Source organism: Myxocyprinus asiaticus, chromosome 25 (genome assembly GCF_019703515.2).
Source record: "Myxocyprinus asiaticus isolate MX2 ecotype Aquarium Trade chromosome 25, UBuf_Myxa_2, whole genome shotgun sequence".
Lineage (NCBI taxonomy): Eukaryota > Metazoa > Chordata > Actinopteri > Cypriniformes > Catostomidae > Myxocyprinus > Myxocyprinus asiaticus.
This window is the reverse complement of record NC_059368.1, coordinates 36,476,250-36,501,542: the sequence shown is the minus strand read 5'-3', so window position 1 is coordinate 36,501,542 and position 25,293 is coordinate 36,476,250. Positions and strand designations below refer to the sequence as shown.

General features: G+C 39.7%; 1 protein-coding gene across 1 annotated transcript in view; it reads left to right on the top strand.

The window, feature by feature from the left end:
- Positions 1-24,557, top strand: part of LOC127415792 (ectonucleotide pyrophosphatase/phosphodiesterase family member 1-like) — a 68,776-nt gene extending 44,219 nt beyond the window's left edge. Inside the window, exons 18-25 of the mRNA XM_051654735.1 lie at positions 2,912-3,096; positions 9,635-9,668; positions 10,190-10,344; positions 12,243-12,369; positions 13,639-13,713; positions 19,507-19,639; positions 19,892-20,036; positions 22,377-24,557. Coding sequence (XP_051510695.1) covers positions 2,912-3,096; positions 9,635-9,668; positions 10,190-10,344; positions 12,243-12,369; positions 13,639-13,713; positions 19,507-19,639; positions 19,892-20,036; positions 22,377-22,529 — 1,007 coding nt within the window. The 3' untranslated portion in view covers positions 22,530-24,557. The remainder of the gene's footprint in view (positions 1-2,911; positions 3,097-9,634; positions 9,669-10,189; positions 10,345-12,242; positions 12,370-13,638; positions 13,714-19,506; positions 19,640-19,891; positions 20,037-22,376) is intronic.
- Positions 24,558-25,293: the final 736 nt, after the last annotated feature.

Here is a 25,293-nt window from a genome sequence, read left to right as displayed (position 1 = left end):
CCCTCGAAACAAGCATAAAAAGTATTTAGCTCATCCGGTAGAGAGGCAGCGGTGTTCATGGTGGAGTTTTTATTCCCTTTAAAGTCCGTGATGATGTTAATTCCCTGCCACATGCTTCTAGAGTTGGTGGTGTTAAACTGTCCTTCAAACTTGCTCCTGTACTGGCGTTTTGCGGTTCTGATAGTTTTTCGGAGGGCATAACTGGCTTGTTTATGCTCCTTCGCGTTCCCGGAATTAAAAGCGGAGGTCCGCACATTAAGTGCCGCGCGAACATCGCTATTGATCCATGGCTTCTGATTTGGATAGATCCGTATTGTCCTGGTCGGAATCACTTCCTCTACGCACGTTCTGATGAAACACATTACGCTATCAGCGTAAAGCTTGATGTCGTCATCAGAGGTGGACCGGAACATCTCCCAGTCCGTGTGATCAAAACAGTCTTGTAGCGTAGAGTCTGATTGGTCCGACCAGCACTGGATCGTTCTGAGGGTGGGTGCTTCCTGTTTCAATTTCTGCCTGTAAGCGGGCAGAAGCAGAATGGAAGAGTGGTCCGATTTGCCAAATGGTGGGCGGGGGAGGGATTTGTAGCCATCCCGGAACGGAGAGTAGCAATGGTCCAAAACCGGGTCCCCTCGTGTGTTGAAACTAATGTGCTGGTGATATTTTGGTGCGACTGATTTTAAACTGGCTTTATTAAAGTCCCCGGTCACAATGAACGCGGCCACAGGGTGCGCGGTTTCCTGCTCACTTATACTCCCATACAGTTCCTTGAGTGCCCGGTCTGTGTCGGCTTGTGGGGGGATGTACACAGCAGTGATAATGACCGCTGTGAATTCCCTCGGTAGCCAGAATGGTCGACACAGAAGCATAAGAAATTCCAGATCAGGAGAACAGAAAGACTTGATAGAATGTACGTTCCTCTGATCACACCAGGATTTGTTGATCATAAAACATACACCACCTCCTCTAGTTTTACCTGAGAGGTCTTTCGCTCTGTCCGCTCGGTGCACGGAGAACCCCGCGGGTTCAATGGCTGAGTCTGGAGTCTCCGCAGACATCCAAGTTTCTGTCAGATAATGCAGCAGTCCCTCGTCTCTCGTTGGAAAGAGATCCACGCTTTCAGCTCGCAGAGCTTGTTATCCAGAGACTGAACATTTGCCAGTAGAATAGTGGGTAGCGGGGGTCGATTTGCGCGGCGTCTTACTCTGATGAGAACGCCGGCTCTGTTTCCCCTTTTCCTCCTGCGTTTCCGCGGCCGTGCTGCCCAGACAAAGGGCTCCGCTTGCGTGTTTGTAAACAGCGGGTCGGCATTGAGGAATGTGAAGTCCGGTTTTCGGTGTGAGATCGCTGAACCAATATCCAAAAGTGTTTGTCTGTCGTAGACAATAAGGCAGACAACATCCAAGACAAAAAACATAAGAATTGTGAACAAAACAAACAAAACATTGCTATGTTGTGTCGGAGCTCGCAACGCAGCAGCCATACTCGGCGCCATCTTGAGTCCTTTTTCCTTAGCAGGTGAATTCTTGCCAGTCCGATGTTTGGAGGGTTCACCACGTAGAAGTAGCAGTTGCTTGAGTGGTCAGTGGGTTCCCGCAAAATTCTTGGGATAGTGAACTTCATGGCTCTCTTTTCCCCTCTGTACCATCCTACAAAAATACATTTATTTCACCCATGACTAATGTGTAAGAGATTCTCGCTTAAGGCCCCTGTATGTATACTACTATTTATATTACTGGAAAGTTCTAGAAAGTTCTAGAAGTTTCTCCAAGTTTACTCAGCACTGAATCTATCTGGAATGTTCTGGAAAATAGGTACATTTCAAAATATCACTGTCCTGGTCACAAAAGCAAAGTTTGTGGGGAATAATAGCCATTTTCTATACTTTTGAGGCATAAGCAATTAGGAAATAACACTTACTACCCAGAAAAAAAAAAGAATTTGTTACACGGTGTAATGTAGTTTAATTTGTTTGAGGGATGTTTCACGAAGCCAGAATGTTCAGCTATTAAACAAAAATTGCACCATAAAGGTATCTTTATATTTTTCTTTCTAACATGTGTTGGTAACTGGTTTAAAGTGTGAAACTCCAATGCTGCTATTCACTGCTTATGATTCTGACTCTTCATGGTATCATGGGTTGGTAACAAAGACTTCGATGTGGGATGATGAGATTTATGATGATGAGTAATCTGCAGTATTCTAACGTCAGTTTGCCAACACCCGCATAGGAAAGTTTATACACTGAGCTCATATTGGTTTAAATCCTTGTGGTGACTTGTGAGATTATTGTTTTTCTCCACCTCCTTCACCATCCACAATTACAGCCAAGGACATTGTGACCCACTTTGAAAACAAAGTGCCAATCAAGTCACGACATATTCTCTTGACACCTTCAATAGTACTGCGTACCAGAGTTGGTGGGTAATGAACTAAAAGTAGCAATGCTACTGCCTTAAAGGGATAGCTCATCCAAAAATGAAAATTCTGTCATAATTCAATGACAAAATCCAAAAGAATTTCGATCTTCTGGAGAACGCAAAAGGAAATGTTAAGCAGAATGTTAGCCTCGGTCATTATTCACTTTTATTGCATGTTTTTTTCCATACAATGAAAGTCAGTGGTGACTGAGGCTAACATTCTGCTTAACAGCTCCTTATTATAAAGCAAGTGCTGTAGGTAGGTAGATTTTTTTATTTAAAACTTGATAGAGCATTAGCCTAAAAAACCTCATCTGTTTGGGAGAAAATTTAACTCGCTTTTAGCACCACACAGTGGACATTTTCCCTCAGAACTGGCACGAGACAAAGGAATCATGCTATATAATTTTACAAAAATGTCGCCACAATCAAGTAAATTTCATGAGATCAGGCTGAACATAAAAATGCAAATTCTAAATATTTCTGTTCAGATTTGCTGGGTATTCCTCCTGCCCCCAATAACGGCACCCATGGCAGTTTAAACCATCTACTGAGGAACCCACCACACCAGCCGGTGTACCCTGCAGAGCGCTCTGCACCATCCACATGTACCCCTGTCAGTGTGTACCTACGTGACCCCCACGGCTGCACCTGTGACTCTCTCACTGAGGCCGAGGTTGGCATCATTCATGACAACATTCAGGGCAGCTGCATGCCAAACATTCAAGTCTAAAGGCCATTGTGGGCTTGGTGTAATCGACTTTTTCTGTGCTAAGACTAGTTAATATGAAGTCCAAGATTTAAATTTAATCTTGCTTAATACGATACTGTTTCTCTTTGAACTGGCTGTTATTAGATGACTCATTCCTCAAAAAGAGGATAGGTTTCCTGTCCTCTTGGTTTCACCCAAGGTTTCCTTCTTACTCTCAAGGAGTTTTTCCTTGCCATTGTCTCCTTGCGCTTGTTAACTGGGGATTTGAAGGGATAGTTCAGGAAAAAAGGAAAAATCCGGTATCATTTACTCACCCTCATGTTGTTCCAAACCCATGACTTATGTCAGGCAGAATGTTAGAACGTCTCAATCACCATTTACTTTTCTGCCTGTCACCTTTTGTGTTCCATAGATGAAAGAAAGAAATACGGATTTGGAACAACATGAATAAAGGGTGAATAAATAAGTGAATAAATGTAACTTTTCAGCATAAAACCTTAGCATCACACACAAATAAAACTCAATTAAGCTAAACTTGAGAGGTGTCACAACCAACGCTGCAAAATAGCAGCATGTTTTCTTTTTCAGGGATTTTTTCCCCCATTTAGCATTACTAAAACTTCCAGTTTTAGTTTGTTATTGCATGGATGTCATTGGAGTGTCTGCAGTCTAGTCCTGCGGCTTGTTATGATTGTTGTTTGTTACTCTATGCTGATCCACACTCATCACACCTTGTGGTGTTGTCTGGATTTCTTTTTTTTTTTTTTTTATCTTGTGGTATGTCACTCTCGCAAATGCATCTTGTTGGTTTGAAAGGGAATGAGTCAAGCCACTTGTGCTTAACCACTCCAAATTATTATTGTCTCCAGTATAAAAATCTGTAATGTACTGAAGAAGAAAAAAAAAAAAAAAAAAAATTTATTACTTCTCTAAAATTGTAATCAGTTTACTAATTTCTTTATGGAAAAAAGTAATCACATTACTAATAACTTTGAAGTTTCTCACTAAAACACTTTTCACAGAAAAGTTTGTTTTTCCACGCAATGAATTCAAAATGTCTATATTTCCTCGTTCATTGTTGCATGCAGTATATACAGATGTATGTTTTAACATAATTTATTTTAGAACCATTTTAACCAAACACTCTTACATACAGTACTTACATACTCAGGTCTTTAATGACCCGGCACGTATTTCTATCACAAATGGATCTAAAAAAAATGCCCATATAGTGTACAATTTTCCAAATATTTTCAAGGCCCTTTTGAAAATAATATGTTAAAATATATATTTTATATTTTTTATATTTTTTATTTTTAATATATCATAGAGATAAAACAAATCAGGACAAATCTAGAACAGAATTCACACGGATTCACATTTTCACACTGAAATTTCATGAGTCTCATCTGGTTGTCAAACACATATTGAGCTGCACACAACACATAAGATACACATAAGCTACAAATATGTATTTTCTCACACACTTATTGAGTCTAAATAAAGTGAATAAAGTGATTTGATTTGATTGATTTGATAGATGCACAACTTACATAATAATTACACCAAAATAATACATAATAGTATACCCAAATGACAATAGTCATATCATACTGTTCATGTGTTGTACTTGCTATAGTTTACTTCCATGTTGTTTCTTAATTAAACAGCAATGTCAAATGTAAATCAAGTCAATCACTGAAACAACAGTGCCACCTTGAGTAACAAATAACATGTATAGTTTGAATGTGTACACGCATGGGATACTGATATTTCACTATTGTTGCACAGAAAATCAATGTGATATAGTATTTATTTGAATGAATATGGTAATAATTTTTCTTGAAATAAACAAATAAATATATGTCCTGTTATAGTAAACTTATATAGATTGAAATAGTATATTTTATGAAATATATAAAAATACAATTTATGGAAGTCCAAAAAAAAAACAACAAAAAAACACTATTACATGCCTATGGTCGCTAACGACCCTATAAACGTTTGGCCCTTAAGCCATTATAATTTTTACACTCTTTATAAGAGAAAGATTGAGGAATACTAGAGGTGTGGGCACAACTGCAAAAAATTATGAGGTACAGGGGGTGGAATGAGATCCTGGGTCAATAAAGACCTGAGGTATGCATTTATGGGTTAAATGTATTTTTTTACATAATATTTTTAAAATATACTGTACAACCCAAGCAATTCACTTAATTGAAAGTCAGTACTTGCAATCTAATTAACTACAATTTAAAATGTAATGTGTTACACTACTTTTTGACTGTAATTGATTTTAGTAACTAATTACTTTGTAATCAGATTACACCCAACACTAATTGTGGCGCAGAAAGTAAATACTTTTTTAACCACAGTTGCAATTCTTAAAGGGATAGTTCACCCAAAAATGAAAAATCTCTCATCATTTACTCACCATCATGCCATTCCACTTCTGCAGAACACAAATGAAGATTTTTAGAACAGGTTCTCATTCTCAGCTCTGTAAGTCCATTCAATGCAAGTGAATGTTGGCCAGAACTCAGAAGGCCAAAAAATGACATAAAGGCAGCATAAAGGTTATCCAGACGACTCCAGTGGTTAAAGCCATGTCTTCAGAAGCGATATGATAGGTGTGGGTGAGAAACAGTACAATATTTAAGTCCTTTTTTACTATCAATCTCCACCTTTGACCAGCCCCAACCAGTAGTTGGCTGAATGTGAAAGTCACTTCCACACCAGCAGGTGGAAGTGAAAGTGAAAGTGTAGATTTACAGTTAAAAAATGACTTAAATATTGATCTGTTTCTCACCCATACCTATCATGTCTCTTCAGAAGATATGGATTTAACCACTGGAGTCATATTACTTTTATGCTGCCTTTATGTCATTTTAGCATTGTGAGGACCAACAGAGCTGAAATATTCTTCTAAAAATCTTTGTTTCCCTATCTGTCACTCACTCGACGTTGTGTCGATGTAGTGACACTAGGGGTCACTCTTGGGAGCCCGAGACACCTCTGGTCTTTGATAAAAGGCCAATGAAAATTGGCGAGTGGTATTTGCATGCCACTCCCCCGGACATACGGGTATAAAAGTAGCTGGTATGCAACCACTCATTCAGATTTTCTCTTCAGAGCTGAACGGTCACGCTCATTGAGCTGAATTCTACTGTTCATTCACCTCTGCTGGATCGCATTTCAGCGGCTTCTCCCTCCTCTGCACTGGTGCACTGCAGAGAACGTCCCTGGGCGCTTCAGCAGAAAACAAAGAGAGTATATTTTCTGAAAGAGCTTTTTCCTCTAAAAGAGTATATTTCTTTAAAATAACAGCACACACGGAACGTCTTTTTAAAGATGCGACTTTTTAAAGATGCCTTTCCGATTGTGTGTTATTCCTGGTTGCGGTCGTTATCTCTCAACTTCAGATGGTCATGATCACTGTCTTTCGTGTCTGGGCGCGACCCACACGGAGGCAGCCTTTGTGGATGGTTCATGTTCTCATTGCGAGAACATGACCATGGCAACGTTGCGGTCGTGGTTTGCTTTCGTAAGAAAAGCGGTTCCCCAGCGGCTCCCCGCCTCGGCCCTTCTTCCTACGGGTTTGAAGCCAGAGCGGCTAGCACTGGGGGCGATTTGGGGAGCCCAATGGGATCGCCTCTGCCGGGTATCCCCCCGCGGACCTCCCATTCCCCAGCACGCTCGTCTGCCCCAGTCGGGCTTCCGGATGAGTTCGCCGGCTCGTCTGGCTTCTTGTTCGGAGCCCACGAAGATGATGAGCTCTCGAGCGCAGCATCGGAGAGCGGGCTTGTCCAGTCGGGCGCAGAAGCCTCAGCTGGGCTCCCCCCCCTCAGGGACGATTGCCCAGTCACAGGCTGATGCCGAAATGATGGACATGCTTTCCCGGGTGGCCGCGAGCATCGGGTTAGAGTGGAACCCTCCGCTCTCCCCTGAACCCTCGCGGCTTGATGATTGGTTCCTGGGCTTGCGGCGCCGCTCAAAGCAGCCACGCCCCGCTCCAGTGCCTTTCTTCCAGGAAGTGCACGAGGAGCTGACAAAATCGTGGGAGGCACCTTTTACTGCCCGGCCCCGATTCCGCAGTTCCCCCGCTCTCACTACCCTCGATGGTGGGGCGGCCAGGGGCTATACGGCGATTCCCCCGGTGGATAAGGCACTCGCAGTGCACCTATGCCCGCAGAGCGCCGCCACCTGGCTGGCCTATTCGGCGACACCGTCGAGGACTTTGCCCAGGAGTTCTTGGCACATCCTGCCCCGGCGCGGCTCAAGATCCCGCACCCTGTCTGCTCGTCGCCAAGGGCATCCCCCTGCGGTGACTGCACCGGCTCCGCCGCAGCCCACCCCTTCGGCCCGGCCCCGGCGTGGAGCCCACAGCAGGAAGCAGACGCCACCTGTCTCACAGTCAGTGCCTAAGAACCCACGGAGGTCGTCAAAGCGCCCCTGAGATGGGGTCTCAGGATCACGTGAGAGTAACCCGGACCAAAATCCAGGCACGTTTCGCTGACAGAGAACGCTTGCAGGTTTCCTACCCTCTTGATGGAAGTGAGTGCAGTCAGGAGGACAGTCTTCAAGGAGAATGCCTTAAGCTCGGCTGACTGCAAAGGCTCAAAGGGGGCTCTCTGTAGACCCTGAAGAACTACAGAGAAGTCCCATGAGGGAACGAGGTGCGGTCTGGAGGGATTCAGCCTCCTGGCGCCTCTTAGGAACCTGATGATCAGGTCATGCTTCCCTAAGGACTTACCGTCGACTGCGTTGTGGTGTGCTGCTAAGGTTCCCACCACCCCTTTTAGGGACCAGGTGGTGAACCTGCAAGCGCTGCCCCAGGAGGAGGCAGACCCAGCCCTGTCGTTGCTGTGTCCAGTGCGCGCTTTACGCATCTATTTGGATCGCATGCAGAGCTTTAGGATCTCTGAGCAGCTCTTTGTCTGCTTTGGTGCACAGCGGAAAGGGAGCGCTGTCTCCAAGCAGAGGATCGCCCACTGGCTCATTGACGCCATAACTATGGCATATCATGCCCAGGACATGCCCATTCTACCAGGGGTGTAGCGGCTTCCTGGGCCCTGGCCAGGGGTGCCTCTCTAACAGACATTTGCAGAGCAGCAGGCTGGGCAACACCCAACACCTTTGCAAGGTTCTACTACCTCCGGGTGGAACCAGTTTTGTCCCGGTTAGTGGCACGCAATACAAATGGATAAGCCTGGGATAGCCGGCCGGGTGTATCGTTTGCACATAGTGCCTTCCACCTCCTTTTGAGCTGAAGACTTGCACCATTAATTCCCAGTAGTGTTCACAAACTTTGTTCACTGGTTGTTTTCCTCCGAGCCCTGTGGCAGTCGAGTGTTCGGAGAGACTCACTGCCGGCCCAGTACATGTGCTAACTAAGAGTCCTGTTCTGGGGTAGGTGCTCCGCATGTGGCGGTTCCCTGTAAGGCTAACCCCATGCGATATATATCTTCCGCTAATTCGTTTCCCTGTTGGCAAACTGCGTCTTCCTTGGGCAGAGCCCCTCTGCCCCAGTCTCCATGTTTGTAGTAACTCCTCCCCCGTTGGGTAGGATCTAACTTGAAGACTCTCCACATGGTTGGAAAGACCATGTAACGTATTCTTCCACTTAAATATCCCCCCCTTTCTTTGGGCGAGGTGTGGTCTCCGCGGTGTCTTCCCCTTGGGAGGGACACCCTCCGACTAGACCTGGCGGCCTAGTCGTATAATCTTTTTTAGGGAGTGGAAAAAAAGAAGGGGAAAAGAGGCCACGACTGGGTTAAGCCTGTCTCTATCTCTTGAGTAGTTGACTTGTCCCCAAAGGGCCGTTCGACACTCATAACTATGTTGGGGGAGGTTACGTGTCGACCTGGTGTGCTGGCTATGAGGCATACAGTAGTCTGCCCACCACACACCGCCAGTTCACGTAACACAGTTCAGCCAATTGTGGTTTCGTATAGGGACCCCTAGTGTCACTATATTGACACAGCATCGAGTGAGTGACAGATAGGGAATGTCATGGTTACTTGTGTAACCTCCGTTCCCTGATGGAGGGAACGAGACGTTGTGTCCCTCCTGCCACAACGCTGAACTACCCGCTGAAATGGCCGGGCCTTATATCGGCTCCTCAGCATAAAACCTGAATGAGTGGTTGCATACCAGCTCCTTTTATATCTGTATGTCCGGGGGAGTGGCATGCAAATACCACTCGCCAATTTTCATTGGCCTTTTATCAAAGACCAGAGGTGTCTCGGGCTCCCAAGAGTGACCCCTACTGTCACTACATCGACACAACGTCTCGTTCCCTCCATCAGGGAATGGAGGTTACACAAGTAACCATGACATTTTGTTCAGCAGAACAAAGAAAGTCATACATATCTGGGATGGCCTGAGGGTGAGTAAATGATGAGAGAATTTTCATTTTTGGATGAATTATCCCTTTAATTTTGTCACTTGTAATATAAGAAAATACAAACAGAATCTTACATTTCCCTATGATCTGTTTCAGGTGAACCGTTTCAACCAACGACTCATCGATTCAAGTGAGTTTAATTGTCTGTGAGGAATAGTCCATATATGAAATGACACATTGTTTTTGTTGTTGTGAAAAATATTCATAGACCATTATATCGTCAAGGCCAATTAATCGGCCGATATTTGGCCATTTTGTGATTATTGGCATTGGTTGAAAATTGTGTTTGCTTGGCCGACTAACAGAAGTGTTAACTTTCCCTTGTGACAGTTCCAAAATCTACCAATAGATTTGTCAATGGATAGTCAAAACTTTCAGTTTTCAAAGTTTTGCTTTTCAAGTTTATGCAAATTTGAGAAAATCATGCAGAAAATATGTGTTTGTTTCACTTTACAAATTTCATGTACATCTGATTAGCTATTATTAAATTGTATTATGTTTATTAGCATTTATGGCGACCATTGGCCGATATCGGTATCAACATCTGCCATTGAAAAACCCATATCAGTTGACCACTAGTTAAAAACTTCCTACAGTGAAACTTTCAATACCTCTAACAAAGTAAATCTTTCTGTTTTATTCCACTTACAGATTCAAATGTCAAACCTCTTCATTTGCCATTTGGAATCCCACGTGTTCTTCAGGAGAAGTCGGATTACTGTATACTCCACCACACTGCGTACATCAGCGGATACAGCAGAGACATCCTGATGCCCCTTTGGGTTTCATACTCTTTGAATGCAACGGTGAGACTTGGCTTAAAATGGGGTTTTAATTTAATGTTTGGTAGGAAATCTCATCCAATAGCTGTTGTATTCTCCATCTAAAGCTGTTACAGTGTTGCTCAGCAGGGGTTTCATTTGATCTTTCCGTATAATAATTATCTGGAGACGTCCGATGGGATTTGAATGAACTCTGCCCATTCATTGCTTAACATTGTGTTCTAACCAGACAGGAAATGGTAAAGCTGGTTAGAGTTAGAGTCCTAACCAGCTGCGACAAGCAATGAGTGTTACAATTTGTAGTTTGCCTCTCTCTTACTTCTGTGGTGGCACGCTGTGTAGCCCCACCCAACAGGAAATCTCATGGTGCACACAACTGTATATTAAACATCAAATATGCTCTGACTGGCTGTTATTTTGTCACTTCACGCAGCAGTTTTGCATTTAGTGTAGACAGACAAATTGCTTGTTGCATTGTGGCAGATTGTTTGAAAAACTGAATTTGAAATTCAAATAAAAACAAAAGAACTTTAAACAAATGCGCAATGACTGGTCTAATAAGAAGATGGTATGAAGATGGTAAGGAGAGGAGAGAGAGGCTGCTGGGACTTATTTTCTGACCTCATGGAGCATGTTCTAGTCATTACGTGGCCGACGGCAGAGTAAATCACAATCTCTTATATCGTCTTCAAACTCGCTCACACCCAGCAGAGTGAGATACATACTGCCCTTACTCACAATCAAGGAGAGCTTTCTCGGCTTCTTTGGACTACATGCAGTGTTTTTGTGGTTTGCTATCATATCTGTTTGCTTTGCTGTATCATTGGCTTAATTTAGTCAGTTAGCCTCATATTTCCAGACCTTTGACAAAACAGATTATTCTAACCAAGAACCACCACTTAGGCAGGAAGAGCAATTTGGCTGACATGTAAAGTGATCAGTCACAGTTAGTAATGTTCTTACGCCATTTCGGAGGAGGGTTATATGAAAAATATTATACCACATGATTACACGGCTCTCTGGAATACTTGATTCTGATTGGTCAATGGCGCCATCTAGCGGTCTGATATTGCTCAGTAACAACCGCACATCCACAAATCAGACTGCTCATCCGGTGATTGCGAGCCATCGTTCCTGCTTCTCAGATCATTGTGCGATCTCTACAAGTAATCTAATAAAATAATTTGCGCAGGGTGCTAGGTGGCACTTGGAAGTGTAATCGAGCTTGAAATCATGACTGCCAAGGAGACTACTGATATCAAAATTTATAGTAAAAAGGAGCTATTTTTAGGCTTGTTCTCATTTAAAATCAATTAGATCGCTTCAGAAGACATGGATTTAAACACTGGAGTCATATGGATTACTTTTAGGCTGCCTTTTTGTGCTTTTTCGAGCTTCATAGCTTTGATCACCATTCAGTTGCATTTTATGGACCTACAGAGCTGAGATATTCTTCAAAAAAATCTAAATTTGTGTTCAGCAGAAGAAAAAAGTCATAAACATCTGGGGTGGCATGAGGGTGAGTAAATGAGAGAATTTTTATTTTTGGGTGGAACTATCCCTTTAATACATACAGTATAATGTTTAAGTCTGGTAGCTATACTTTTGAAACAGTGAGTATTTTAATGTTTATGGCTTAGTCCCATGTACTTCCCCTTTAAATTTTGTTTAAAAAATTATCTGTGGTAATCAGCATGTCAGCAAATCAAAGCAAACAGCAAACTGCACCTTCTGGTAAAGCTTAAAAATATTTCAAATGTAAATGCATGGAAATGTGGATTATATGGTCAGCAATAAGGATATTCTCATTGTAATGTTTAGTTCCTTACAGGATTTGCATCATATACTAGATGAGTGTTTGAGTTAGAGAAAAGTCATCAATTAAGCACTGTCTGTCTTTGTTCTCTCCTTGTCAAACAAAGGTCAGCATGCTGCCGTTAGTAGACACATGCGTGCGAGCTGATGTGCGTGTGCAGGCTAGCGCGAGACAGTCCTGCGCTTTCTACAAGAACAATTCTATCTTGACCTTTGGCCTTCTGCAACCACCCAGTGAGTCCAGCAGTATTTCTGTATTATATTCAGATCTTTAGACAAAACACACAATACACCTCACTTTCTGTCCTCTCTTAGATTTTGTGTGGGAACTTTGAGGTTGAGTTTGAATAGCTTGTGCTGTGTGAACAGAACAACGCTAGAAAACAACCTGGTCTCATAGTGAAAACGTGACTCTATATACATTTTTGCTAAACTTGTTATACGTGTCTCCAGGTACAATTCCCGGCAGTTTCCAGGTGAAATGAACACTAGAGGTGCTACAACAACTGTGTGTTTTAATCACTTACACTCAAATCATGACTTTAATGGCTGATTATGACTTTATAAACCCTTATTTTTCTCTCAATTACTCAGACACACGTTTACTCTAACGCAAGTTTAAGTTTAGGCATTGATTTGGTAAGGATGTCTTTTTTAAAAGTCTCATTTATATTTGAAAACACTATTGATTAGGTTCAGGCAAAAGTTTTACATAGGGAGGTATGTTTTAAAAACATCCATCTAAAATTCACCCTAAAACCTCGTCTGAATCCGACACCATTTTACTTGCTTTTGGCGCCCCCAGCTGGACATTTCACTGGAAACCTGCAGCAAAATGTGTTATACAGCACGTAAATGTTGAATTGCAAAAATGTTGTCATGTTCATGTAAATTTCATTGAGATCAGGCTGCTAGAAAACTAGTCGTCTTACATGTCATACTTTGTGACCGCAGCTCTGCACTGAGCACATGCTTGTCTCGTGTGTTTACAGAGATATAAGCTATTGTATGTGCTATCCGAAGGTTTTTGAACCAGTCACAGTCTTCTCATGAAGATACTCCCAACAGATTTGTGTTCTGGCCATGATTCAAATGCTGCCCTTTACACTCAGTACAAGAAAAATAATTTAAAGCCCAAAGACAAGAGGCTTGACTTTGGTTATTTGTTCATACAGACAGTATTTGAGCCGCTCCTGTAAGCTGTTGTATGAACAGGACAATTCGAGAGTCACACCTGTTAGAAAACACAGTACGACTGTCAATCCAAAACACTAACTGTGTAAATGTAGTCATAGAGTTATGTGATTTAAACATTTTTTATTAATGCAGTAAAGAGAAGTGTTTACTGCATAATATGAACAAAACACTCCAGAATCGGAGGGCCTTATATCATCATGATATTACAGCTGCTGTTGTTACTGCACAGATTACATCATAGCTTGTAAAGTCATATGCTGTTTTCTGTCTGGCTGATTTTCTGTAAATGATATCTTTCTTTCTCAGACTTCAGTCCTACAGGAACTCAGTCAGACTCATTAATTACAAGCAACATGGTACCCATGTTTCCTGCTTTCAAAGGTAAGGCATTTGTTACATTCTGCTTAGATTTCAACACTGCACACAGTTAGACTGTATGGTAGTGAGTGAAAGAATGCCTGTTAACTGGGCTGTTTGTCTTTTTATGATTTGTGACTCCATGTGTATTTGCAATTTGCATGCTTGAGCATACTTGCACTATTTGTTGTGGCAAGAGTTGCATGGTTTCATGGTCTTTCTTCAGAATGGCCATATTTGAATATTTACAAAAGATTTGCTGTTTACTTTTATACTTCAAAAGTAAATTCAAAGTTAAAGGCAGCCATGTGGAATGAATTACAAAGTCTGTATTCTACCCATCATTACCTCTGGGGCTATTTTGAACAGTGTTGTAGGCTATATTATGGATCCGAAGTGCTGATAACTGTGTTGTCTTTATCAGGATTATTCGTGGTGCTTACTAAGGCAAGCATTTGCACTATTTCTCTTACTTTTGGTTATGGATTTGAAGAAACCCCACGACCTAGCAACACCCTAGCAACCCCCCCAGAACACTAGCATTCAAAGGCGTAGATTTGGCTTGAACATGGGGGGTTGCAGCATGAAGCATTTACATGTTTTCACTGATCATGGTATAAATAATAATAATAATATGTTTCATTTATATAGCACCTTTCCTGAGCTCAAGGACACTTAACAATAAAGAACAGTACATAACAATCACATAGACAATCATATAGACAATCATATGGACAGCAGACAGTTGCCCAGTCCGGAACAAAAACAAATGCAGTTGCATATAGCAGATATCAGATTGTGCAATCAATTAGACATTTCAATCCAGTACAAAAGAACACATAACATCGTGTAGACAGTATAGAAAGTGTATGCAGTGTAGGCAGGGGCCCAATCAGAATACAGATAAGCATACAAATACAATGAGCAGTACATGAAGCATATACACATTATGACTGATAATATTGGGAGAACAAATAAGTTTTGAGCTGAGATTTGAATTCAGAGATAGAGGTAGTAGTTCGGAGAGCCAGGGGGATTGTGTTCCATAGCTTAGGTGCCACAACAGAAAAAGGGCTTTACAGTAGTCAAGGCGAAATGTAATAAATGCATGGACTAATGATTCAGCATCTTTCAGGCTAACGTAGGGACAAAGTTGGGCAGTACGACGAAGTTGGAAAAATGCTGCTTTAGAGAGTTTGTTCATATAGGCATCTAGGGTCAATGAAGGGTCAAGAATGATACCTGAGTTTATAATGGGGGGTTGTGGGGGCCTGGGTAGCTCAGCGAGTAAAGACGCTGTCTACCACCCCTGAAGTCATGAGTTTGAATCCAGGGCGTGCTGAGTGACTCCAGCCAGGTCTCCTAAGCAACCAAATTGGCCCAGTTGCTAGGGAGGGTAGAGTCACATGGGGTAACCTCCTCGTGGTCTCTATAATGTGGTTCGCTCTCAGTGGGGCGCGTGGTGAGTTGTGCGTGGATGCCGCGGAGAATAGAGTGAAGCCTCCACATGCGCTATGTCTCTGCAGTAACGCGCTCAACAAGCCACATGATAAGATGCGCGGATTGACGGTCTCAGACACGGAGACAACTGAGATTCATCCTCCACCACCCAGATTGAGGCGAGTCACTACGCCACCACGAGGACTAAGAGCGCATTGGGAATTGGGCATTCCAAATTGGAGAGAACAAATAAATAAAAAAAATAAAATAAAAAATAATGGGTGGTTGTTCTTGCTTGTTTTGATTATTTGGGGGGGGGGTTACCTAACAGAATTAGTAATTTTAATCAAATTTGGGACACGTTTGTAGATCCTCACTCTTAAAGGAATGTTCCGGGTTCAATACAAGTTAAGCTCAATCGACAGCATTTGTGGCATAAAGTTTATTACCACTAAAATCAATTTCGACTCGTCCCTCTTTTTCTTTAAAAAAAGGAAAATCAAGGTTCAAGTGAGGCACTTACAATGGAATGGGGGCCAGTCTGTAAATGTTAAAATACTCTTTGTTTCAAAACTATAGTCACAAGACATAAAGGGTATGTGTGTTAACATGATTTTAGTGTGATAAAATCATTTACTAACATTTTCTGTGTAAAGTTAGAGCTAATTTTACAACTTCGTTGCCATGACGATGTCAACAAACCCTAAAACGCAGATTTAAACAACTTTACAACTAATACATGAGTTTTAACATAAGTATTAATGTTAGTACTTTTATAAAAATTATAAGCTTCACATTTCTGCCTTTAAATCCTCCAAAAATTGGCCCCATTGACTTCCATTGTAAGTGCCTCACTGTAACATAGATTTTTGCTTTTTTTAAAGAAAAGGAAGGACGAGTCGAAATTAATTTGAGTGGTAATCAACATTATGCGACAAATGCTGTCGATTGAGCTTAACTTGTCTTGAACCTGGAATATTCCTTTAAGTAATATACCATACAACATGCTTAATTGCTGCTTGTAACAATAATATTCACATCGATTTTCTTACCAAAACCTCATTACTTTCAATTCAATTTCAATTACCGCAGTGGCTAGTGTAAAGTGCACACACCACATTGCTGTGTTGGCCAACTTTGGGTTTTTAAAATGATCTTTAAAGCCTCAGATGACTGTCTCTGCCTTGTTTGTGTGTGGTTTAATTGTTAAAGAACACTTATCTACTGAGCTGTGAAAAGTATGTGCCACACTCCTAACTTGCTTTATTATTGTAAATGTTCAGAAAACAGAATTTAAATTTTTTTGTACTGTATTTGATTATTTGACTTTTTATTATGTTTTATTTAATGAAGCTATGCAACACTAGCTGATGCCGTAAGAAAAAGTAAATGCTCACCAGTTAATTCTAGCCAATAATTAAAATCAGCTTATCAGAGCCAGGCTTAATAATTACAGCAGACCGGGCTGTATGCCACAAGACTGAAACTTAGTTGGCTAACCAAGCCATGTTCAAAAATCTAGGAAGAAAGCAACTGTATGTATACATAAGCCGTACTGAAAGCAAGTGATATTCCAAAAAGCCAGACCTGCTGTTTATAGATATGATTGTAGAGTAATTTTCAAAGAATATGGGAGTTAATCATGTGTACCAAATTAATTTATGTTTTGCTTTAACCTCAGAATCTCATCAGTGGTACTTGCAACACCTGTGTATGGTAAACTCTGTCTTCGTTCTGTGTAGTGCAAGTGTTTAGTAAAAATGTCATTTTTACCATTAATGCTCCGTTCCATTCAAGTCGGATGTGGGATATTCCTACTTGATATCTCCGATCTCCAACCATAAAGGCATTCCATTGCCAGATGCTCAGAAGATGACATGTAAGGAAACAAAAGTGCAAAACTTACCAACTGATAAACAATGCTGCAACGCTAGCATTTGTGCTGCAGATGTACGATTATCAAAAGAGAGTATAATTTACCATTTTTAATACACCTATGTAATATAGGTACTTTGACTCATTTATCGATATTACTTTGAAAATAAACATTTTACATTCATAAAAGTGAATGTTTATCACTTACTTTGCATATCTCCCTGAGTGCAGACATGTTTGTGTGAAGTCACACACCTGCATCTCGGCGAAATCGAGTTGAAAATTTCTGCACGAGTTTCCAAGTTGGAATTCCAACTTCAAGTGGCGTTCCATTGCATTTTTCTTCGTAGGAATTTGGAAAATCCGACTTTCTGAGTTGAATGGAACGCAGCATAACTCTTCAATGACGTCCAACATGACATACTGAACATTCCATTAGAAATTCATTAAAAATCATTCATCTGATAAACTATATGTATTTTAGTGCATTCACAGAGTGATGATCTGAAAGTGAGTGAAAGTAACAATTACGTAAGGATTATCATTTGGGTATGCAGCATTTCATAAGGACATTTACCTGTAATTGGTGGCTTGGTTACACATGTGCATTGTTTATGCTTACTTCATTGGTGTATTATTCATAAAAAGTAATGGCAAACCAATTCAATAAGGTGAAATTTTGTCCATTCCTTTGTTGTTCACTCTCATGCAGACTTTGTTATTTCAATCAATTGTTAAAGCCTCAAGTTATTTTCACCCACTTGCAGTCGTTCAGGTAACACTTTATTTTGATGGTCCCAAGTAGATATTTAACTGACAATAAGTGACTTATCAACTGGCTTGCTATAGCTAGTAAACAGTGTTTCAACAAACATTCAGTAGACTTTCAGTAGCCTGTATATAGATCTTTATTAATGACCTACTTACATTTACCAACTGACTTGCTATAGGTAGTAAACAGTGTTTCAACAAACATTCAGTAGACTCAATAGCCTGTATAACAGCAGCAAAATAACAGCTTATCGACTGACTTGCTATAGCTAGTAAACAGTGTTTCAGCAAACATTCAGTAGACTTTCAGTAGCCTGTATATAGATCTTTATAAATGACCTACTTACATTTATCAACTGATTTGCTATAGGTAGTAAACAGTGTTTCAACAAACATTCAGTAGACTCAATAGCCTGTATAACAGCAGCAAAATAACAGCTTATCAACTGACTTGCTATAGCTAGTAAACAGTGTTTCAACAAACAATCAGTAGACTTTCAGTAGCCTGTATATAGATCTTTATTAATGACCTACTTACATTTATCAACTGACTTGCTATAGGTAGTAAACAGTGTTTCAACAAACATTCAGTAGACTCAATAGCCTGTATAACAGCAGCAAAATAATAGTTTATCGACTGACTTGCTATAGCTAGTAAACAGTGTTTCAGCAAACATCCAGTAGACTTTCAGTAGCCTGTATATAGAGCTTTATTAATGACCTACTTACATTTATCAACTGACTAGCTATAGCTAGTAAACAGTGTTTCAACAAACATTCAGTAGACTCAATAGCCTGTATAACAGCAACAAAATAACAGCTTATCGACTGACTTGCTATAGCTAGTAAACAGTGTTTCAGCAAACATTCAGTAGACTTTCAGTAGCCTGTATATAGATCTTTATAAATGACCTACTTACATTTATCAACTGACTTGCTATAGGTAGTAAACAGTGTTCCAACAAACATTCAGTAGACTCAATAGCCTGTATAACAGCAGCAAAATAATAGTTTATCGACTGACTTGCTATAGCTAGTAAACAGTGTTTCAGCAAACATCCAGTAGACTTTCAGTAGCCTGTATATAGATCTTTGTTAATGACCTACTTACATTTATCAACTGACTTGCTATAGGTAGTAAACAGTGTTTCAACAAACATTCAGTAGACTTTCAGTTGCCTATATATAGATCTTTATTAATGACCTTTTAATGAACTGATGTTCTCAACAATAATGTAAGTAGGTCATTAATAGAGATCTATATACAGGCTACTGAAAGTCTACTGAATGTTTGTTGAAACACTGTTTACTAGCTATAGCAAGTCAGTCGATAAGCTGTTATTTTGCTGCTGTTATACAGGCTATTGAGTCTACTGAATGTTTGTTGAAACACTGTTTACTACCTATAGCAAGCCAGTTGATAAGTCACTTATAGTCAGTTAAATATCTACTTGGGACCATCAAGTGTTACCGTAGTTCATTAAATTACCCAGAATCACGTGGAATCTATTTTTAGACAGAATAATGGACAGCACTCTGCACTAGCACTTTATTTATGTTTTGAATGTACTGTAGTAATCAGCATATTGGATATCATTTAGTTTCTTTTCATGTAAGCCTTTTCCATATTGTCAATCCAAGCTGGTTGTATATGTTCTTTCACTGTAAGAGCCTTCACCTTTGTGCATAGTGTCACTGAGATGTTGTTTATGTCTCATGTCTTTGTGACAGATATTTGGAATCACTTCCACAATGTTTTGCTGGAAAAGTATGCACAAGACCTGAATGGCGTCAATGTTGTGAGTGGACCGATATTCGATAAAGACTTTGATGGGATCTATGACTTCATAAACAAGGGAACCCCGTAAGTTTTCCAAATGATCCAGTGCTGGTGGAATTTATAAAAGATCTGTTAGCTATTTTCACAATATACAGTATATTGTTCCAAAGCAGCTTTACAAAGGATTTTGTCTTTTAAACCCACATACTGGTGGACAAATGTTTTACTTATTTCTTTAATTAAAAGTTCTGAGGGAGAAATGCATAAGAATGCCATCCTTCCTTATTCAGATGATATTTTGATGTATTAATACATACCTTTCTCCTCTCCTTTCAGGAATGTGGCATCTATCCCTACACATTTCTTTGTGATTATTACAAGTTGTAAGAACTCTTCCTTGCCAGTCCTGCGCTGTGACGGCCCTCTGGATGCTCTGTCTTTCATTCTTCCACATCGACCTGATCATCTGGAAACATGTCATGTATGTAATCTGATTTTCATAATCTAAACCTTAATGATCATTAGGCTGTGCTGTAGAAGTGTTTGAGAGAGTAGAAATGTTAGCTTATTTACTGTAATTAGCTTTTGTGTTGCATATATACACAACTGAACCTCTTATTTTTAAATCTGAGAAACACTGTGTTCATTGTTACAAGAAAAAAAATGATAAAATCTTACAACCCCGATTCCGAAAAAGTTGGGACAGTATGGAAAATGCTAATAAAAACAAAAAGGAGTGATTCGTAAATTGTATTTATCCTGTGCTATATTAAAAGCACTAAAAAACACATTATTTGATGTTTTACCCCGTGAATTTTTTATTTATTTTTGTTTTATTCTGAATTCTTTTCAAAACAGATGACTTCAACATGCTCCAAAAAAGCTGTGACAGTCAAGTGTTAACCACTGTGTAACATCACAATTGCCATATTTCGCTCTAAATAATGGTCCACACATTCTCATTTGGAGACAGGTCAGGACTGCAGGCAAGCCAATCTAGCACCCACAAACTCTGCATACACAGCCATGCACTTGTAATCCGGGCAGTATGTGGTTTGAAGTTGTCCTCGGACCACAAAACATGATTCCACTGTTCTGCCTTCAATCTCAGATGAGACCGAGCCCAGAGAAGTCAGCAGTGTTTCTGGACAGTGTTGATGTATGGCTTCTGCTTTGCATAGTAAAGTCTTAACTTGCATCTGTGGATACAGTGGTGAATGGTGTTGACTGACAAAGGTTTACTGAAGTGTTCCCGAGCCAATGTTATGACATTCAGACGAATGACGGTTTTTAAGACAGTGACATCTGAGGGATCGGAGATCACGTGCATTCAGAAGTGGTTTTCCAGCAGGACAACACCAAAACATACTGCCCAGATTACAAGTGCATGGCTGCATAAGCAGAGAGTGCATGTGCTAGATTGACCTGCATGCCTGCAGTCCTGACCAGTCTCCAGTTGAGAATGTGTGGTGCATTATGAAACGCAAAATACGGCAATGAAGGCTCTGTACAATTGAGCAGCTAAAGACTTACATAATGGATGAATGGGGGAATATTCTGCTTGCTAAACTTAACAAACTTGTGTCTTAAGTGTCCAAAGGCTTAATAAGTGTTATTAGAAGAAATGGTGATGTTACACAGTGGTAAACACTCGAATGTCACAACTTCTTTGGAGCGTGTTGCAATCATCTGATTTGAAATGTGTGTATATTTAAAAACAAACAAAACAAAAAAAAAAACATCAAAAGTAAAAATATTGTTGTAGTGTGCTTTCACATATAGCAGAGGGTGAATAACATTTATAGATCACTCCTTTTTGTTTTTATTAGCATTTTCCATTTTGTCCCAACTTTCTTTGGACATGGGGTTGAACAGTAATCACTCAGGTAATGAAATTGAGAGAAATTGAAATTGGGAGTGAGCAGGTAGATGACAAAATGTTAACAGGCCCTGCTCACTCCCAATTTAAATCAGTTTACTTATCACGGTATAATTTTTTTAATGTTATCATTTAAACCACAACATAAGCTTTAGTTGATTTGATTTGAAATCCTCAGTATCATTTTGAGTTCAACTGTCTGTTGCATTATACGCTTTTGTAAAAGCACGATATCTAATTTTAGACTAAAGATAGTTCCAGTCCTTTAATTAAATTGCACAAGTGCCGTCCCAAGAGTGCTGATATTTAGTATAACAGCACTGAGATACTTCACTGTTTGTATCACTCCACTTATCTGTGTTTGTGGTGCTCTAAGCATAAGTCATGTAGTGTGTGGCTTGGACAATACTTAAAAACTATTTTCTTTGGTGGCGCAAAATTAAACTAGATATTAAAGTTTGTTGAAAAACTTTGATGTTGGCTTGAAAAAACCTTGTCTGAAAGTTTTAAAGTCTGGAGTTTATACAGACATAACAATTAGACAAACAAACAGCTAGCTAGCTAAACCGTCAGACAGACAGACAAGAGTGAGATTAGTTAGATAGATAGATAGATAGATTGATAGATAGATAGATATGTGACTGAGAAAGTGCGTGCACAAGAGAGAGAGAGAGAGAGAGAGAGAAAGAGAGAGAGAGCGAGCAAGTGATCAAGCGGGAGACGCCAGTTTGCAGTTTCCTTCATTCCAATAATCTTTTATTTCATGCTGTATAGTTTTTTTCCTTTTTGAAAAGTCATTACTTGATTAAAAATAATATGTTAAAATATAGCGAGCCAAAATAATACAGATATTTCTAAGATTATGCAATAATTGTAGAAGATTTTATTTATTTTATTAAAAAAATGTTTAAAAATGTATTTTATTTAATTTATTTATTACAGAATGGCACTGGTTACTCGTGGGTCCAGGAGTGGCTTCAGCTTCATGTGGCGAGAATCCGAGACATTGAGCTTCTGACGGGTTTGAGCTTTTACCACGACCGGATTTCTGTTGCTGAAACGTTACAACTCAAGACCATGCTCAGAACATTTTAGAGTGTTGTGAAGCCAACGACCCCATTTTATCTTTCTGCAGGCCAATGACAGTACATTCAGAATACATCATTTCAGATTTCCAACACGGCTGAGCTTTACCAGACTCTGAAACAAAGAAAGAAGTTCATCCAGTGAGTCTTTGATCTCCAAAAATGGAGAAATAATACGTTTTAATGTCTCTGCTTTAATGAATGCTTTATTCTCCTCTGAGATCTATTTATAAGTGGGGAAGTACTGATTGTAATAGGAACTGTAGCCCAGCAGTCTTAGTTAACTAAAATTTAGCATATGTAATGAAAGTCTTGCCTGTTTTTCAGCACAAATATGGTTGTGATTTGGCAGAATGTGGCTGAATGCAAGACCAAGTGCAACCACAAAGAGAATCCAGGCCGAGAAAGAAACTATGTCATAGTTTTTGTGCAAAAACGACAGAGCCACATTTTCCACAAGAATCGGTTTTGTGTTTTTTTTTTTCTTTCTTCCACAACAAATCTAACAAATGCTCTATATTGCATCGGGTGAAATGTCCAAGTCACTTCCTACTGATTTATTTTATGTATACTAGTGATTTTATTTTATTACTGTCCTTTCAGTACTGGCAGAACTCAAAATAACAAGAAACATTTGTACCACTGTGTAGCATTTTCTGGAGATTTAGTGCAATTACTTTTTCAGGTCAGTTTTGATATTGCTAAATCTGTTTAGAAGAATTCTTTATTACATTTGTATTTTTAAAAAGCAGACTGTGTAGTGCCTTTTTCTAATTTGCTAGCAGGGATCAGCATGCTCTCTATTGTTTTTGTTTTTTTGAAATTGTAGATATCCCATGGCACTATATTAGAGCAAAGCTAGACTCATGTGGTAATTAATGATTAAATATTTAACATTTGTGTTGTATGTAACTTGTTTGTGCAGCTTGTTATGGTTCTGTGCATTTAAGTCCCACTGTCAGCTGCTGAAGTGGCAATATGATTAAAATTATACAGTAGGATAGTTCACCTAAAAATGTAAATTCTGTCATTAATTGACTCATCTTTATGTTCTCTCAAACTCGTATGACTTTCCATCTTTTGTCCATACAGTAAAAGTCACTTAGTCCCTAACATTGTGCCTAACATCTCCTTTTGTGTTTCACAGAAGAAAGTCATACAGATTTGGATCAACATGATGGTGCATCCCTTTAAAGGTGCACTCAGTAATTTTTTCCCCATTAAATAACTTTTACTCCTAAAGAAATGAATTGTAATTTCAAAACATATGTATGAAATCATGACCATTCACATGAGATGAGGACTCCAGTCATATGAGTAACCTTATAAAAGCTATCTTATTCTACATGGAGCAGGGGCGCCTCATGGGGGCTGCCATTTTAGAATCACAAGACCAGCTGAACACTACTTGCTTAATCTCCATCACTTTTTATTGGATTTTTACCTCTTGGATTAAGTTAATCACGGCTGATTGCAGTGGCGTAACTTGGATCTTGCGGACCCCAGTGCAAATAAACTTTCGGGCCTCCTCCTTGGGGGGTCTTAGACGTTTTGCATCACCCCTCAGGCCAGCGGTCATATTTATGTTTTCTTTTGGTCGACCGTTGCGGGCCCCCTCTCACAACGGGCCCTAGGGAGGCTGCCCACCCTGCCCTCTCTCTAGTTACGCCCCTGGCTGATTGTGAATAGTGGATTTCTACAAATCTGCCATCTGTAACTGAAAACTACTGATTTTGAATGATGCTACATCCACACCATTAGGTGTCACTGTAAGTCCAAGATGACACAAACTGAGTTGATGACAATTTACTGAGTGTACTTTTAAGATTAGTGCTGCATTCTGTGCTTGAGTGAGTGACATTCATTTTTAGTGTGTCAGACTACTAATTTATTTAAAATTAAAAACATAAATAAAAATGCATTTCATTTGTATAATGATATGAATAAACCTCTTCTTTGATAAACATGCTTTCTATTTCTTAAAATTAATTTTGTTTTGTTTTTTGATGGCTTCAAGTGAAAAATGTCACAGTTTTATAACTGACCTGAGATCAAAATAAAGAAAAAAAAGTAAAAGACTGAAACTGATGGAAACGCTAATTCGTTTGGCATAATATTTTATTTTTATTTTATTTGTAAGTTTTAAACTGTTTTAAACATTGTTTTGAACTGTTAATTTTGTTAAGTGCTAATTTAAAAAAAAGTCTACCCAATCAAAGTCAGTGTAGTGTGGTTTAAACAACATACAGGAAACCATTTTGTTTCTTGTCATGTGACAAAAAACCACAGAACAGGTAGAAACCGCTATCACGGTTAGGAGGACCCCTGTAGACCCTCATGATTGTGTTATGGTCAGTTGGCCTCTTAAAATTATAAAGATGTTTTGACCTTTTTATGACAGGGTATATCTAGGTTGTCCAATGGTTGCCTCAAGCAAACTTAAAAATACTCAAAAATATAAATATGTAGCCAAGTGGAGAAATTTCATGTTATTTAACTCTAGTCATAAATTGGACATGGCCCCTTTAAGAACTGGAGTTTTGCGACACTCTCTCGTGTTAGAAATGTGAGAACATACATTGTGCAAGAGAGCTCCCGGTTTTGTACATTGGTTGAGAATTCTTTGGGTAAATATCACATTTTACACAAAATGCTTATAGATTACATTAAATATGTGTTCAGAAGAGTCGTATGTTAAAATTCAGTGTTTGTTATGGGTTAATTTTGAAGGATGCATATGGATTGTATGTGTGGAGTTTGACCACGGTTTGGTG